General features: G+C 51.7%; 1 protein-coding gene across 1 annotated transcript; it reads left to right on the forward strand.

Annotated features, from left to right (window-relative positions):
* The first annotated feature begins 6852 nt into the window (after positions 1–6852).
* Positions 6853–18194, forward strand: LOC144738827 (chondroitin proteoglycan 2-like). The gene is made up of 8 exons (XM_078621814.1): positions 6853–6937; positions 8229–8247; positions 8875–9021; positions 11464–11511; positions 14511–14669; positions 16142–16189; positions 16742–16906; positions 17810–18194. The coding sequence occupies exons 1-8, from the start codon at positions 6869–6871 to the stop codon at positions 17815–17817; spliced, it is 663 nt and encodes a 220-aa protein (XP_078477940.1). The 5' UTR covers positions 6853–6868; the 3' UTR covers positions 17818–18194.
* The last annotated feature ends 367 nt before the right edge of the window (positions 18195–18561 follow it).

Consider the following 18561-nt stretch of genomic DNA (forward strand, 5'->3'; position numbering starts at 1 on the left):
GTGTGTGTGTTTGTATGAGTCTGTGTGTGTGTGTCTTTATGTGTGTTTGTAAATTGATGTCTTTGTGTGTGTGTGTGTGTATGGGTCGGTGTGTGTGTGTGTATGGGTCGGTGTGTGTGTGTGGGTCGATGTCTGTGTGTGTGTGAGTCAATGTGTGTATGGGTCGATGAGTGTGTATGTGTGTGTCTTTATGTGTGTTTGTAAATTGATGTCTGTGTGTGTGTGGGTCGATGTCTGTGTGTGTGTGAGTCAATGTGTGTATGGGTCGATGAGTGTGTGTGTGTGTGTCTTTATGTGTGTTTGTAAATTGATGTCTTTGTGTGTATGGGTCGATGTGTGTGTAAGTCGATGTGTATGTGTGTTTGTGTGTGTGTGTGGGTCGATGTCTGTGTGTGTGTGTGTGTGAGTCAATGTGTGTATGGGTCGATGAGTGTGTGTGTGAGTCGATGTGTGTATGGGTTGATGTGTGTGTGTGTTTGTATGAGTCTGTGTGTGTGTGTCTTTATGTGTGTTTGTAAATTGATGTCTTTGTGTGTATGGGTCGATGTCTGTGTGTGTGTGTCTTTATTTATGTGTGTGTGTGTGTGTAAGTCGATGTCTGTGTGTGTGAATCGATGTGTGTGTGAGTCTTTATGTGTGTGTGTGAGTCTTTCTTTATATGTGTGTGTGTGTAAGTCGATGTGTGCGTGTCTTTTTCGCCCGGGCAACGCCGGGCACTTCCCGCCAGTTAATGATAAAAAAGAAAACTCCACTCATCGCTTTGTCTTTGAAAGGTCGACCCCGGGGGCCAATGATGCATCTGAGGCGAGACCTTTTGGAACTCACAAAGACAAAGATCTCCCCACCCACCGTGTAGCCTGTGGCAGACCATCGGGGCAAGTGCTGTTAGCGAGCAGCAGTAGTAGCAGCAGCAGCAGTAGTAGCAGTAGTAGCAGCAGCAGCAGCAGCAACTACGAAGGCTGCCGGGCACTGAGGCATCACACGAGGGGGTGGGTGGCCAGCACCACCACGCCCGGCCGCCTTTGTCTCTCCCCCAGTGGCGATGTTTACTACACACCACTACCAGGTACTCGTTTGAGGCCGAGTCGACCTAGGGGAGGCCCAGGACCGGTTCGGATAATGGTCACTGGTGGTGTTGGCCGTGAGCGGGAATCGGACCCGGGTCGCCGGGTTCGTAGCGCAGCGTAGCGCTAACCGCTAGAATACCGCTCCACACTACAGATAGACACACAGACAAACACACAGACAAACACACAGACAAACACACAGAGACACACACACAGAGACACACATACACACACACACACACATAGACACACACAGAGACACACACACATAGACGCACAGACACAGACAAACACACAGACATACACAGACACACACTCAGACACACACCAACAACCGCCATTCGCCACTAAGTGGCGGTGACGTCACCACGACGCTTGTGCCAGGCCATGTGCACCTTGAGGCCACGTGAAGTGTCGAACGCCCGCTGGCAGGAGGTCCTCTGTCAACCAGTGTCTCTGTGGAGGTCTGGACCGTGTACCCAAAGCAGCCATTGCAGCTGCATGAGCCACAGTCCTAAACCTCGCCCATTCCCCCTCGACATCAGCAGGAGTGATGGACGATGCCAACCCCAGCTGCAAGCGATGATGAAATTCTCGCTTGCATCTTTCAACAGCTAGCTGAGACCAGGCCACTATTGGTTTGAATGGGGTCCTGGGTGTACACCCACCACCGGAGTGGAAGAATGGCAGGGGCATCTTACAGATGACAAGTCGATGGTCAGTGGGCAGATCAACTCCACAGTAGGTCCTGGTGTCAAGGACATGGGCTCGCATCCGCTGTTCCGTCACCATATAGTCCAGCAGATGTTCTAGCTTGGACCCGGCATCCATAATGTTGTGAGGATGCGCCGATGCCGGAACAGCATGTTGGTAATTACAAGCCCAAGGGCTGCACAAAAATCTAGCAGCCTCCTATCGTTATTGAGCTGATCTGGCCCATGCCCTCCAATCACTCCAGACCAGGTGCCAGCATCATGACCAACTCGGGCATTGAAGTCACCCAACAAGATGACTATCCCGAGTGGCAACTTTAGCCAGCACCTGTGACAGGAGGTCATAGAAGGCATCTGACTCATAGGCTTTGCCTGCATCCCTCCACGGATGTTCGTCTTCGGTGGGGGCATAAGTAACCACGACCACCACTCCTCGCCTTTGGTCGATGGGAAGGCGAGCCCAAAGTAACCTGGTGCTTACAGCTTCCCACACCTCACCGCCACGCTCCCATACCCCTTTAATGTTTTGTTCAGAAGAAGAGCCACTCCCTGTTGTTTTGCATAAAGACAAAGATCCCCCGTATAGCCTTAACAGACTGTAGGGGCAAGTGCTGTTAGCGAGCACCTATGAAGGCCGGAACGGCACACGAGGGGGTGGGTGGCCAGCACCACGCCCGACCGCCTTTGTCTCCCCAGTGGCGATGTTTACACACCGCACCAGGTACTCATTTGAGGCTGAGTCGACCTAGGGGAGGCCCAGGACCGGTTCAGATAATCGTCACTGGTGGTGTTGGCCGTGAGCGGGAATCGAACCCGGGTCGCCAGGTTCATAGCGCAGCGTAGCGCTAACCGCTGCACTACCGCTCCCCACATAGAGACACACACACTCACACATACACACACCTACATACACACACAGAGACACACACAGACACACACATACCCGCCCGCGCATCGCCCACAGATTCGCCCCAAGGCACCGATCTAATCATCCGCATTTATAGAACACACGAAAGGCGTCAGTCACTAATCGCCAAGAATTTGGTTTACATCATTTCCACGTCAAAGATAAAACAAAATAAAATCTTCCTCCCCGGGGGTGACCTCTTCAAATAGCAGCGCTGGAGGGAAATTGCCGTGAATATTTTGTGTCGTTAGTAGCAGCAGCAGCAGAAGTAGCCGAACTAATAAGAAGCATTTTTCGATGTAAAGCTTCTTTCGTGACCGCAGGGATTCATCTTTCTTCTTGGTTCTTTCGGTAAAGTCATCACGTAGAAGGGAAATAATAAAATAATAAAAATAAAACATAATAAAATAATCTTCTTGGTTCTTTCGGTAAAGTCATCACGTAGAAGGGAAATAATAAAATTAAAAAAATAAAACATAAAATAATAAAAATAAAACAATAAAATAATCTTCTTGGTTCTTTCGGTAAAGTCATCACGTAGAAGGGAAATAATAAAATAATAAAAATAAAACATAATTAAATATTATTTTAAATTTCGATTTAAAGCTTTCGTAACTGCAGGAATTCATCTTCTTGGTTCTTTCGGTAAAGTCGTCACGTAGAATGGAAATAATAAAATAATAAAAAATAAAACATCAAATACAATGCTCACGACGTTTCGGCCACAACGCAAGCAGCCGTCCTCAGGTGGAGAACAGGTCTGTCGAGAAGACAGCATCTGAATGTTTTATTTATATTATTTTATTATTTCCATTCTACGTGACTTTACCGAAAGAATCAAGAATATAAGAAGCAATTCGTGTGTTTAGCCGGGTTCGAGACTCCGACTGAACTGCTGGGTCGTCAGCTCGGTTTAAAAAAATAAAAAATTAACCCGTAAAAACAAAGTTTTTCACTCTAAATCCTTTATATGCGTGGCGGCTCGAGTCCTCTCGTCCTCTGGCTTGAGATGGCTGCCACCTATGGGTCAGATGATTGCCTGCCACCATTAAGCAATTGGTAATTACATATTTTGAAAAAAAATCCTAAAATGTTGAAAATTTAGGAATTTTTTTCACGAAAATAAATTGTCACGCACAACGAGTCTGTGTGCAAAATGTCAGCTCGATTGGATCACGGGAAGTGGGTTACAAAACGACCGAAAGATTTGCACGGTCGTAAGCGCGCAAGCAAGCAAGTGAACTTAATATAAAGGATTTAAAAATGTTCAAAAGCGATCTGAACCATCAATCTGATCGATCGTGAGGCTTGTGATCATCACCATCATCATCATCGTCGTCGTCGCGTGGAAATTACCAAGGTCTAGAGACCCACAGAGATGCATAGATACCCACAGCCATTCGTAGAGACACACAGACATACGTAGAGACACACAGCCATACGTAGAGACACACAGACATTCGTAGAGACACACAGACATTCGTAGAGATACAGAGACCCACAGAGAGAACAATGAATACACAAAGACTCATAGAGACGCACAGAGACCCACAGAGATACACAGAGACCTATAGAGACACATAGACATGCATAGAGACGCATAGAGATACATCTAGACCCATAGAGATACACAGAGACCTATAGAGACACATAGACATGCATAGAGACGCATAGAAATACATAGACACACAGAGATACACACAGCTATGCACAGACACACACACACAGACACACACACAGACACATACACACACACAGACACACATACACACACAGACACACACAGACAGACACACACATACAGACACAGACACACATGTAGACACACACACACAAAGACACACACAGACACACAAAGACACACACACAGACACACACACACACAGACACACATGTAGACACACACACACACACAAGGACACACACACACAGACACACAAAGACACAGACACACACACTGACACACAGACACACATACAGAGACACACACACAGACACACACACACACAGACACACACACCACCCACCCACAGAGTCGCCCCGAGGCACCGATCTCATCGTCTGTATTTATAGAACACACGAAGGCGTCAGTCGCTAATCACCCAGAATTTGGTTGCATCATTTCCCGGTCAAAGATTTAAAAAAACTAAATGAAATCTTCCTCCCCGTGTGACCTGTGATTATTTTGTGTTATTTTTAGCAGAAGCAGCAGCAGCAGCCGAACTAATAAGAAACTATTCGCGTGTTTAACCGGGTGGGAGACTTCCACTGAACTAACTGCTGGGTCGTCATCTCGGTTTAAAAAGTAAAAAAAAAATGTTCAAAAGCGATCTGAGCCACCAAGGATTGACAGCTGCTGAGCGAGAGGCTTGTGATCATCACCATCATCATCATCGTCGTCGTCTTCGCGTGGAAATTACAAAGACGTAGAGACCCACAGAGATACAGAGAGACTCACAGAGATACACAGAGACCCACAGAGACACACAGAGACCCATAGAGATACATAGATACCCATATAGATACACAGAGACCCACAGAGATACACAGAGACCCACAGAGATACAGAGAGACCCACAGAGATACAGAGACCCATAGAGATGCATAGAGACCCACAGAGATACACAGAGACCCATAAAGATACAGAGACCCATAGAGATACATAGAGATACACAGACCCACAGAGATACACAGACCCATAGAGATACACAGAGACCCATAGAGATACACAGAGACACACAGAGATGTGTGAGTGAGTGGGTGAGTGAGTGTGTGTGTGAGTGAGTGTGTCAGTGGGTGAGTGAGTGGGTGAGTGTGTGAGTGAGTGTGTGAGTGAGTGAGTGTGTTAGTGGGTGAGTGAGTGTGTGAGTGAGTGGGTGAGTGAGTGAGTGAGTGGGTGAGTGTGAGTGAGTGTGTGAGTGAGTGAGTGAGTGTGTTAGTGGGTGAGTGAGTGTGTGTGAGTGAGTGTGTCAGTGGGTGAGTGAGTGGGTGAGTGTGTGAGTGAGTGTGTGAGTGAGTGAGTGTGTTAGTGGGTGAGTGAGTGTGTGAGTGAGTGTGTGAGTGAGTGGGTGAGTGAGTGAGTGTGTGAGTGAGTGAGTGAGTGTGTTAGTGTGTGAGTGAGTGGATGAGTGAGTGGGTGAGTGAGTGGATGTGTGGGTGAGTGAGTGTGAGTGTGTGTGGGTGAGTGTGTGAGTGTGTGAGTGAGTGTGTCGGTGTGTGAGTGTGTGAGTGAGTGGGTGTGTTAGTGAGTGGGTGAGTGTGTGAGTGAGTGTGTCGGTGTGTGAGTGTGTGAGTGAGTGGGTGTGTTAGTGAGTGAGTGACGCACAGCAATCAACGCCTACACAGCCGTCTGTGCCCCCCCCCACCACCCCCCCCACCACCCCCACCCCCACCACCCCCCCCCACCAAGAGTGGCGGCGTCATCGTCGATAAGCGATGATCTTAAGAGGCGTCGTGAGAGGGAGAGAGGAGGAGGAGGTGGTGAAGGTGGAGGGAGTGGAGGAGGTGGAGGAGGTGGAGGAGTTGGAGGAGGATGGAGGAGGTGGAGGATGGAGGTGGAGGATGGAGGAGGTGGAGGGAGTGGTGGAGGAGGTGGAGGAGGTGGAGGATGGAGGAGGTGGAGGATGGAGGTGGAGGATGGAGGAGGTGGAGGGAGTGGAGGAGGAGGTTGAGGAGGTGGAGGAGGTGGAGGATGGAGGAGGAGGAGGGAGTGGAGGAGGAGGTTGAGGAGGTGGAGGAGGTGGAGGTGGAGGAGGTGGAGGAAGTGAAGGATGGAGGTGGAGGATGGAGGAGGAGGAGGAGGGAGTGGAGGAGGTCGAGGGAGTGGAGGATGATGGAGGAGGAGGAGGGAGTGGAGGAGGAGGTCATCGTCATTAGGTGATGCGAGCTGGGTGTGCCTCCCCTCCCCGGGGCGATGGTTTCGAGGTTCCCCGCTGCCCTGGAGGGCGGTGACCTCACGCCGCCGCTCGCCCATAAAAAGGGGCGACGAATCTCAAGCAGCCGCATCACTCCGTCTGACACCTCCAGGAGACCTTCAGGAGACCTCCAGGACACCTTCAGAACCACTCCAGGAGACCACTTCAGGACCACTCCAGGAGACCTCCAGGAGACCTTCAGGAGACCACTTCAGGAGCACTCCAGGACATCGCCGCTACCCGCTGCATCCTCTCTCCGTGTCCACAATGGCTCAGAGCATCGTGCCCCTGGTGATCGTCTTGCTGGCCAGCTCGCTGGCTCTCAGCAACGCAATCGTGAGTCCTGAAACCTACGGGAGTGAGCCTTAGTCTGGCTCTGTGAGTCTCGGTGATTGACACTGAACCCTGTGGGAGTGAGCCTTAGTCTGGCTCTGTGAGTCTCGGTGATTGACACTGAACCCTGTGGGAGTGAGCCTTAGTCTGGCTCTGTGAGTCCTGGGGGATTGACACTGAACCCTATGGGAGTGAGCCTTAGTCTAGCTCTGTGAGTCTCGGTGATTGACATTGAACCCTGTGGGAGTGAGCCTTAGTCTGGCTCTGTGAGTCCTGGGGGATTGACACTGGACCCTATGGGAGTGAGCCTCAGTCTGGCTCTGTGGGTCTCGGTGATTGACACTGAACCCTGTGGGAGGGAGCCTTAGTCTGGCTCTGTGAGTCCTGGGGGATTGACACTGAACCCTATGGGAGTGAGCCTCAGTCTGGCTCTGTGAGTCTCGGTGATTGACACTGAACCCTATGGGAGTGAGCCTTAGTCTGGCTCTGTGAGTCCTGGGGGATTGACACTGAACCCTACGGGAGTGAGCCTTAGTCTGGCTCTGTGAGTCTCGGTGATTGACACTGAACCCTACAGGAGGGAGCCTTAGTCTGGCTCTGTGAGTCCTGGGTGATTGACACTGAACCCTATGGGAGTGAGCCTTAGTCTGGCTCTGTGAGTCCTGGGTGATTGACACAGAACCCTATGGGAGTGAGCCTTAGTCTGGCTCTGTGAGTCTCGGTGATTGACACTGAACCCTACGGGAGTGAGCCTTAGTCTGGCTCTGTGAGTCTCGGTTATTGACACTGAACCCTATGGGAGTGAGTCTTAGTCTGGCTCTGTGAGTCTCGGTGATTGACACTGAACCTTACGGGAGTGAGCCTTAGTCTGGCTCTGTGAGTCTCGGTGATTGACACTGAACCCTACCGGATGCATTAAACGTCGACATGTAGGGGGTCTTCCAATCAACAATCTCGGATTTTCAGATGTCTATCCACTGTTGTTGGTGTTCCTAAAAGCGACCTGGGTAACACAATTTGTAGCTTTCTACCCTGTAGGGATGGATCTTAAAGAGGTTGTTGTTGTTGAGACATACACAGATTAAGGTCTTCATTTATACAGATAGAAGGAAGATAGATGTCCACCTCCTGTTGTTTGTCTTTAAGAGCTACCTGGGTAACACAATTACAGCTTTCTACCCTGTAGAGAAGTAGCCGAGAGAATGTCTCTATGTTAATAGGTTGACGATACCGATGATGTTTTGAGTTCCTCTTCCATCGTGTGCTAATTCTTTGCTTTGTTTACATTTTACAGGGAAGCGGATATAACAACGGTGAGAGTTTTACTCCTGATACAGACTACTCACACAGTAGAGACCCACAGACTACTCACACAGTAGAGACCCACAGACTACTCACACAGTAGAGACCCACAGACTACTCACACAGCAGAGACCCATAGGCTACTCACCCACAGAGACCCACAGACTACTCACACACAGAGACCCACAGACTACTCACAGTAGAGACACACAGTAAAGACCCATAGACTACTCACACAAAGACCCATAGACTCATCACACAGAGACCCATAGACTCATCACACAGAGACCCGTAGACTCATCACACAAAGACCCATAGACTCATCACACAGAGACCCATAGACTCATCACACAGAGACCCACAGACTCATCACACAGAGACCCGTAGACTCATCACACAAAGACCCACATACTCACCACACAGAGACCCACAGACTCATCGCACAGAGACCCATAGACTCATCACACAAAGACCCACAGACTCATCACACAGAGACCCACAGACTCATCGCACAGAGACCCATAGACTCATCACACAGAGACCCACAGACTCATCATACAGTAGAGACCCGTAGACTCATCATACAGATACCTGCTAACATATCTACCTTTGTCTCCTGCAACGTTTGACCCACCCAGTATTCTGCCAGGACAAGGCCGATGGGATGTACGCAGACCCCTCAGACTCCCACTACTTCTACCACTGCTCCAATTCCCTGACGTACCACAAGCAATGTCCAGCCACCCTGGTGTTCAACTCGGCAAGAAACAGATGTGACTGGGACGGTACGTATCACACATTCACCCATCCATTCATTCACCTACCCACTCGCACGCTAATTCCCCCACTCATTCATTCATGTACCCACTCACTCACTCATTCACCCACTCACTCATTCACCCACTCACTCATTCATCCACTAAATCACTCATTCACCCACTCACTGTTTCACCCACTCACTCACTCGTTCACCCACTCACTCGTTCACCCACTCACTCACCCACTCACTCATTCACCCACTCACTCATTCATTCACTAACTCACTCATTCACCCACTCACTGTTTCACCCACTCACTCGTTCACCCACTCACTCGTTCACCCACCCACTCACTCGTTCACCCACCCACTCACTCGTTCACCCACTCACCCACTCACTCATTCACCCACTCACTCATTCATCCACTAACTCACTGTTTCACCCACTCACTCATTCACCCACTCACTGTTTCACCTACTCACACATTTACCCACCCATTCATTCAAATCCTCACTTGTACACCTACTCAACAACAACAACTGCCTGCACAAGCGTCGTGGGGGCGGAGACCGATATGACTGGCTGATGTACCGCCTGTGCCCCCTACTGTGCCAACTTGCTACTCCAAATGGGGTTTGGCCAGGAGAAGTCATAGACGCCTGTCCCCCCGGGGCCTCCAGCACAAGCTTAATGATATATTTTGTTCGTGGTTTAGTGGCCACTGTGGTGGTCACAGATGCCATGAGGGGAAAGGCCAATCTGAATTGGCCCTCCCCCCAGGGCAATGCTCACCACAGCGTTACCGTCCGGCACGAACTCATTCACACACCCATTCACCCACTCATCCACTCACTCACCCAACCATTCATGCAAACACACACACACTCAGTCACCTATTCACTTGGCCACCCGTTCACTTACCCACCCACTCACTCATTCGCCGACTCACTCATTCACCCACCCATTTATTCACTCACTAATTCGCTCATCCACCCACTCGTTCACCCACCCATAGACTCGCTTCGCATAGAGAGCCACAGACTACTCACACAGTAGAGACCCACAGACTACTCACAGAGACCCATAGACTCACACAGAGACCCATAGACTACTCACACAGTAGAGACCCACAGACTACTCACACAGTAGAGACCCACAGACTACTCACACACAGAGACCCACAGACTACTCACACAGTAGAGACCCACAGACTACTCACACACAGAGACCCACAGACTACTCACACAGTAGAGCCCCACAGACTACTCACACAGTAGAGACCCACAGACTACTCACACACAGAGACCCACAGACTACTCACACAGTAGAGACCCACAGACTACTCACACAGTAGAGACCCACAGACTACTCACACAGTAGAGACCCACAGACTACTCACACACAGAGACCCACAGACTACTCACACAGTAGAGACCCACAGACTACTCACACACAGAGACCCACAGACTACTCACACACAGAGACCCACAGACTACTCACACAGTAGAGACCCACAGACTACTCACACACAGAGACCCACAGACTACTCACACACAGAGACCCACAGACTACTCACACACAGAGACCCACAGACTACTCACACACAGAGACCCACAGACTACTCACACAGTAGAGACCCACAGACTACTCACACACAGAGACCCACAGACTACTCACACAGTAGAGACCCACAAACTACTCACACAGTAGAGACCCACAGACTACTCACACAGTAGAGACCCACAGACTACTCACACACAGAGACCCACAGACTACTCACACAGTAGAGACCCACAGACTACTCACACACAGAGACCCACAGACTACTCACACACAGAGACCCACAGACTACTCACACACAGAGACCCACAGACTACTCACACAGTAGAGACCCACAGACTACTCACACACAGAGACCCACAGACTACTCACACAGTAGAGACCCACAGACTACTCACACACAGAGACCCACAGACTACTCACACACAGAGACCCACAGACTACTCACACACAGAGACCCACAGACTACTCACACACAGAGACCCACAGACTACTCACCCACAGAGACCCACAGACTACTCACACAGAGACCCACAGACTACTCACCCACAGAGACCCATAAACTACTCACACATAGAGACCCACAGACTACTCACACAGTAGAGACCCACAGACTACTCACACAGTAGAGACCCACAGACTACTCACACACAGAGACCCACAGACTACTCACACAGTAGAGACCCACAGACTACTCACACACAGAGACCCACAGACTACTCACACACAGAGACCCACAGACTACTCACACAGTAGAGACCCACAGACTACTCACACACAGAGACCCACAGACTACTCACACAGTAGAGACCCACAGACTACTCACACATAGAGACCCACAGACTACTCACACAGTAGAGACCCACAGACTACTCACACACTGAGTCTGTGTCTGTGTCGTGTGCGCAGTTGCAGGCAACGTCGCAGCAGTCACCACCCAGGGAGCCAACAAGCCACGTAAGCCCTCAACTCGTGACGTCACGTGTCGTCTCGTGACGTCACGTGTCGTCTCGTGACGTCACGTGTCGTCTCGTGACGTCACGTGTCGTCTCGTGACGTCACGTGTCGTCTCGTGACGTCACGTGTCGTCTCGTGACGTCACGTGTCGTCTCGTGACGTCACGTGTCGTCTCGTGACGTCACGTGTCGTCTCGTGACGTCACGTGTCGTCTCGTGACGTCACGTGTCGTCTCGTGACGTCACGTGTCGTCTCGTGACGTCTCGTGTCGTCTCGTGACGTCTCGTGACGTCACCACCCCCCCCACACTCCCCTCCATCTCCATTGCACGCCTTGACGAGGGTGTCGTGGCCTCTGTAGAAGCTGGGAGGGTGATGGTGGTGATGATGGTGGTGATGGGGGTGGTGATGGTGGTGATGGAGGAGATGGAGGTGATGGTGGTGATGGTGGTGATGATAGTGGTGATGGTGGTGATGGTGGTGATGGGGGTGGTGATGGAGGGGATGGTGGTGATGGAGGGGATGGTGGTGATGGTGGTGATGGCAGGTGATGATGATCATCATCATGCGGGCTACATGGCCCAGCCAACGCAGCCTTGCCTGCCGGAGGAGCTCACCGATGAGACTTTGTCCAGGTCTTTAGAGGATTTGTGAGCTCCTCACACAATCCAGCCTGCAGGTTAAACCCAGAATTGATCGTAGGCAGGCCAGCCGAAATGTTTCTTACCGGCGAAGATGCTCCATTAGGGGGGTCTACGTAAGGGACTCCGAAAACACGAAGAACAACCCAGAGCCCAGGCCTACTGATGGTATCATAGGCCTTGACCAGGTCAAAAAAGCAGAGATGTAGGTCTTGTTGGAATTCCCTACACCTCTGCTGTAGCAGACGGACAGAAAATATGGCATCTGTGCAGGACCGCCCTTTCCTGAAACTGCATTGGGGCTCCGCAAGCCTCTCCTCAGTGTGCCTAGCAAGGCGATGTTGAATAATCTTTGCCAGAACCTTTCCCGGCACACTGAGGAGTGAGATGCCCCTGTAGTTGTTACAGTCTGTGCGGTTTCCCTTCTTAAAGAGGGGGACCACCAGGGCATCCTTCCAGTCCTGCGGAACCCGTCCAGTGGTCCAGACTGTTGTTATGATGTCATGTAGGGCAGTCTGTGCACAAACGCCAGCCTCCCTCAGCATTTCATTTGGGAGATCATATCTGCCCGGTGCCTTTCCTGGTCTCAGACTCTGGATCGCCTTCAGAACTTCCTCAACAGCTGGCACCTCAGCCAGCCACTCACAGGGGGTGACTTGCTCTTCCAATATTTGAGGCACCGCAGCTTCAGCAGGGTCATCCCCACTTTGTCCCACGATGTTTTCCATGTGGAGGGATTTCTCCTCCCCCAGGACTTCACAGAAATGCTCAGCAAATCTGCAAACCTGTTCCTGGGGGTCGGAGATTGGATCACCGTTTTTTCCCCTAATGATGGTAATAGGTGTGGCGCTGCAGGTTACTTTTTTGATGGAGTTAAATAGTGATTTGTGATCGTGGCCCATTGAGGCAGACTCCATCTCCTCAGTAACCCGCGACCACCACCCATCCTTGCAGTGCCTCATGGCTCTCTGACATGGGATGCTGTAGCCGATGAGAGTGGGCCTGTCGCTTTTTCTCAGCCAGCTTGAACACCTCCTCTGTCAGCCAGGGTCTCTGGGGAGGTCTGGACCACGTACCCAAAGCAGCCATTGCAGCTGCCTGAGTCACAGTCCTTAACCTTACCCATTTACCCTCGAAATCTGGAGTGAGGGACGATGTCAACCCCAGCCGCAAGCGATGATGAAATTCTCGCTTGCAACTTTCATCAGCTAGCTGAGACCAGGCAACCTTAGGTTTGAATGGGGTCCTGGGTGTACACCCACCACCGGAGTGGAAGAATGGCAGGCGCATCTTACAGATGACTAGTCGATGGTCAAGAGGGTAGATCAGCTCCACGGTAGGTCCTGGTGTCAAGGACATGGGCTCGCATCCGCTGTTCCGTCACTACGTAGTCCAGCAGATGTTCTTGTTTGGACCCGGCATGCATCCATGATGTTGTGTGGATGCGCTGATGCCGGAACAGCGTGTTGGTAATTAGAAGCCCTGAGGTGCACAAAAATCTAGCAGCCTCCTACCGTTGTTATTGAGATGATCTAGCCCATGCTTTCCAATCACTCCAGACCAGGTGCCAGCATCATGACCAACTCGGGCATTAAAGTCGCCCAACAAGATGACTCTATCCGAGGGGCCACTTTAGCCAGCACCTGTGACAGGAGGTCATAGAAGGCATCTGACTCATCGGCCTTGCCTGCATCTCTCCACGGATGTTCGTCTTTGATGGGAAGGCGAGCCCAAAGTAGCCTGGGGCTTACAACTTCACACACCTCACCGCCACGCTCCCACACCTTTTAATGTTTTGTTCAGAAGAAGAGCCACTCCCTGTTGTTTGGCAGTCTCCTGCCCCGAGTAGAGGACTGTCCACCCCTCATGGTGGCAGGAGCCAGAGCCAGTCCACCAGACCTCCTGAATACCACAGAGATCCAGGCGGTACTGGTCCAGCTCCCGACAGAAGAGTGGCAGCCTCTCCTCCGCAGTGAGTGTTCAAATAGTCCACGTGGTCATCCGTAGTGGCTTTTTATTGTTTCTGGAGGAGCCCCGAGGGTAAAGATTCAATCTCCTGGCTCCGCCAAATGGGGTTTGGCCAGGAAACGCCTGTCCCCCCGGGGCCTCCGGCACAAGCTTGTTAATTACATTTTTCAGTCGGAGTTTAGCCCCCATTTAGCCGCTGTGGTGGTCACAGATGCCATGAGGGGAAAGGCCAATCGGAATTGGCCCTCCCCCCCTCAGCACTGTCCACGACAACGTTGCCCGTCCAGCACCACGAGGAGGTAGGGGGTTGTTTTACGCAGACTCATCACACAGAGACCCACAGACTCATCGCACAGAGACCCGCTAACAGCTCCACCTTTGTCTCCTGCAGTGGTGAACTCGGTATTCTGTCAGGGCAAGGCTGATGGGCTGTACGCAAACCCATTAAACTCCCACACCTTCTACCAATGCTCCAATTCCCTGACGTACCTCAAGTCATGTCCATCCACCCTGGTGTTCAACCCGGCCATCTGCGTGTGCGACTGGCCCGGTACGTATGGCACATTCACCCCATCCAATCACTCACTCATCCATTCACTCACTCATCCATTCACTCATTCACCCACTCGTTCACCCACCCATAGACTCACACAGAGACCCACAGACTACTAACACAGTAGAGACCCACAGACTACTCACACAGTAGAGACCCACAGACTACTCACACAGTAGAGACCCACAGACTACTCACACAGCAGAGACCCACAGACTACTCACACAGTAGAGACCCACAGACTACTCACACAGCAGAGACCCACAGACTACTCACACAGTAGAGACACACAGACTACTCACACACAGAGACCCACAGACTACTCACACAGTAGAGACCCACAGACTACTCACACAGTAGAGACCCACAGACTACTCACACAGCAGAGACCCACAGACTACTCACACAGTAGAGACCCACAGACTACTCACACAGCAGAGACCCACAGACTACTCACACACAGAGACCCACAGACTACTCACACAGTAGAGACCCACAGACTACTCACACAGTAGAGACCCACAGACTACTCACACAGCAGACACCCACAGACTACTCACACAGTAGAGACCCACAGACTACTCACACAGCAGAGACCCACAGACTACTCACACAGTAGAGACCCACAGACTACTCACACAGCAGAGACCCACAGACTACTCACACAGTAGAGACCCACAGACTACTCACACAGCAGAGACCCACAGACTACTCACCCACAGAGACCCACAGACTACTCACACAGTAGAGACCCACAGACTACTCACACACAGCAGAGACCCACAGACAACTCACACAGCAGAGACCCACAGACTACTCACACAGCAGAGACCCACAGACTACTCACACAGCAGAGACCCACAGACTACTCACACACAGAGACCCACAGACTACTCACACAGCAGAGACCCACAGACTACTCACACAGCAGAGACCCACAGACTACTCACCCACAGAGACCCACAGACTACTCACACACAGAGACCCACAGACTACTCACACAGTAGAGACCCACAGACAACTCACACAGTAGAGACCCACAGACTACTCACCCACAGAGACCCACAGACTACTCACACAGCAGAGACCCACAGACTACTCACACAGCAGAGACCCACAAACTACTCACACAGCAGAGACCCACAGACTACTCACCCACAGAGACCCACGGACTACTCACACAGCAGAGACCCACAGACAACTCACACAGTAGAGACCCACAGACTACTCACCCACAGAGACCCACAGACTACTCACACAGCAGAGACCCACAGACTACTCACACAGCAGAGACCCACAGACTACTTACCCACAGAGACCCACAGACTACTCACACAGCAGAGACCCACAGACTACTCACACAGCAGAGACCCACAGACTACTCACCCACAGAGACCCACAGACTACTCACACAGCAGAGACCCACAGACTACTCACACACTGAGTCTGTGTCTGTGTCGTGTGTGCAGTTTTACACGACGACGCAACAGCGGTCACCCAGGGAATCACCAAATCACGTAAGCCCTCAACTCGTGCAATCTCGTGTCATCTCGTGTCAACTAGAGGCTACACGGGGCACCTTTGTCTGTGTGTCTATAGGCACTGCTGCTGCTACTCACAGCACTTGCCCCTACAGCCCTGCTAGAGGCTACACGGGGCACCTTTGTCTGTGTGTCTATAGAGCACCGCTGCTGCTACTACAGCACTTGCCCCTACAGCCCTGCTAGAGGCCACACGGGGCACCTTTGTCTGTGTGTCTATAGACACTGCTACTAACAGCACTTGCCCCTGCCGTCTGCTAAGAGGCTACAGGGGCCACCTTTGTCTGTGTGTCTATAGGACCTGGTCAGCCACTTGCCCCCCTTTGCCCTCTGCTGAGAGGCTACCAGGGTCACCTTTGTCTGCGTGTGTCTATAGACACTGCTGCTCACAGCACTTGCCCCTTCAGCCTTGCTAGAGGCTACACGGGGCCACCTTTGCCTGTGTGTCTATAGGACCTGGTCAGCCACTTGCCCCCCTTTGCCCTCTGCTGAGAGGCTACACGGGTCACCTTTGCCTGTCGTGCGCAGAGTACGTGGTGGACTTCTGCAAGGCGAAGGTGGACGGGATGTTCGCGGACCCTGGGAACTCCAACGCCTTCTACCACTGCTCCAACCACTACACCTTCTACAAGCTCTGCCAGCAAGGCCTGGTGTTCAACCAGCGGCTCGGTGCTTGCGTGTGGCCAAGCCAAGGTGGGTCGGCTGTCTGTGCTGTGCGTGGGTTGGTGTGTGTGGGTCTGTGTGTGTGACTGTGTGTGTCTATGTGTGTGACTGTGTGTGTGTGTCTGTCTGTGTGTATGTGTGTGTCTGTGTATGTGTGTGTCTGTATGTCTGTATGTGTGTGTGTGTGTCTGTGTGTGTGTCTGTGTGTCTGTGTGTGTGTCTGTGTATATATGTCTGTGTGTGTGTCTGTATGTGTGTGTGTGTCTGTATGTGTGTGTCTGTGTGTGTGTGTATCTGTATGTATGTGTGTGTGTCTGTGTGTGTGTCGGTGGTGGTGGTGGTGGAGGTGGTGGTACTGGTGGTGGTGGAGGTGGTGGTACTGGTGGTGGTGGTGGTACTGGTGGTGGTGGTACTGGTGGTGCTAGTGGTGCTAGTGATGGTGGTGGTACTCGTGGTGGTGGTGGTGCTAGTGATGGTGGTACTGGTGGTGGTGGTACTGGTGGTGCTAGTGATGGTGGTACTGGTGGTGGTGGTGGTGATGGTAGTGCTGATGGTGGTGGTGCTAGTGATGGTGGTGGAGGTGGTGGTGGTACTCGTGGTGGTGGTACTGGTGGTGCTAGTGGTGCTAGTGATGGTGGTGGTGGTACTCGTGGTGGTGGTGGTGGTGCTAGTGATGGTGGTACTGGTGGTGGTACTGGTGGTGCTAGTGGTGCTAGTGGTGGTGGTGGTGATGGTAGTGCTGGTGGTGGTGGTGCTAGTGATGGTGGTGGAGGTGGTGGTGGTACTCGTGGTGGTGGTACTGGTGGTGCTAGTGGTGGTGGAGGTGCTAGTGGTGGTGGTGGTACTGGTGGTGGCGGTGGTGGAGGTGGTAGTGCTGGTGGTGGCGGTGGGGTAATCCCGTACCACCTTAAGTCTCTCTCTGTGTGCCCGCAGGAGTCTAGGTTGGAGTCACGGGACCTCCAGGAAATGAAGACGCCTCCTGCAATGTCACCATCACCACCACATCACCACCACTTCACTACCATCACCATAATCATCATGACTACCATCACCACCACATCACTACCATCACCACCACTATCACTACCATCACCACCACATCACTACCATCACCACCACATCACTACCATCACCACCACTATCACTACAATCACCATGATCATCATAGGGGTTGATGTTGCTACTCGCTACTAACGGCACTTACCCCTACAGCCTGCTAGAGGCTACACGGGGGAGCTTTCTCTTTGGGGGTTATACTTTTTGGGCAATGTGATTGGTTGGTGTTCCGAATAAAATTGATCGGTGTTCTGCACGATGACTACGCGTTCACGACTTTGAATGTCCGGATTAAGATGTCTGTGTGTGTGTGAGTAGTCTATGTGTGTGTGTGAGTAGTCTGTGTGTGTGAGTAGTCTGTGGGTCTCTGTGTGTGTGTGAGTAGTCTATGGGGCTCTGTGTGTGTGAGTAGTCTGTGGGTCTCTGCTGTGTGAGTAGTCTGTGGGTCTCTGTGTGTGAGTAGTCTGTGGGTCTCTGTGTGTGTGTGAGTAGTCTGTGGGTCTCTGTGTGTGTGTGAGTAGTCTGTGGGTCTCTGTGTGTGTGTGAGTAGTCTATGGGGCTCTGTGTGTGTGAGTAGTCTGTGGGTCTCTGCTGTGTGAGTAGTCTGTGGGTCTCTGTGTGTGTGTGAG

The sequence above is a fragment of the Lampetra planeri genome, unplaced genomic scaffold (assembly GCF_965212315.1).
Source record: "Lampetra planeri unplaced genomic scaffold, kcLamPlan1.2.h2 scaffold_118, whole genome shotgun sequence".
In the NCBI taxonomy this organism is placed as follows: Eukaryota; Metazoa; Chordata; class Hyperoartia; order Petromyzontiformes; family Petromyzontidae; genus Lampetra; species Lampetra planeri.

Excerpts from the sequence above, each read along its gene's own strand:
- LOC144738827 (XM_078621814.1), top strand. The coding sequence starts at position 6,869 with ATGGCTCAGAGCATCGTGCCCCTGGTGATCGTCTTGCTGGCCAGCTCG. Across the intron at positions 9,022-11,463 it reads AAACAGATGTGACTGGGACG|TTGCAGGCAACGTCGCAGCA; the intron begins GTACGTATCACA and ends TCGTGTGCGCAG. Across the intron at positions 11,512-14,510 it reads CCAGGGAGCCAACAAGCCAC|TGGTGAACTCGGTATTCTGT; the intron begins GTAAGCCCTCAA and ends TGTCTCCTGCAG.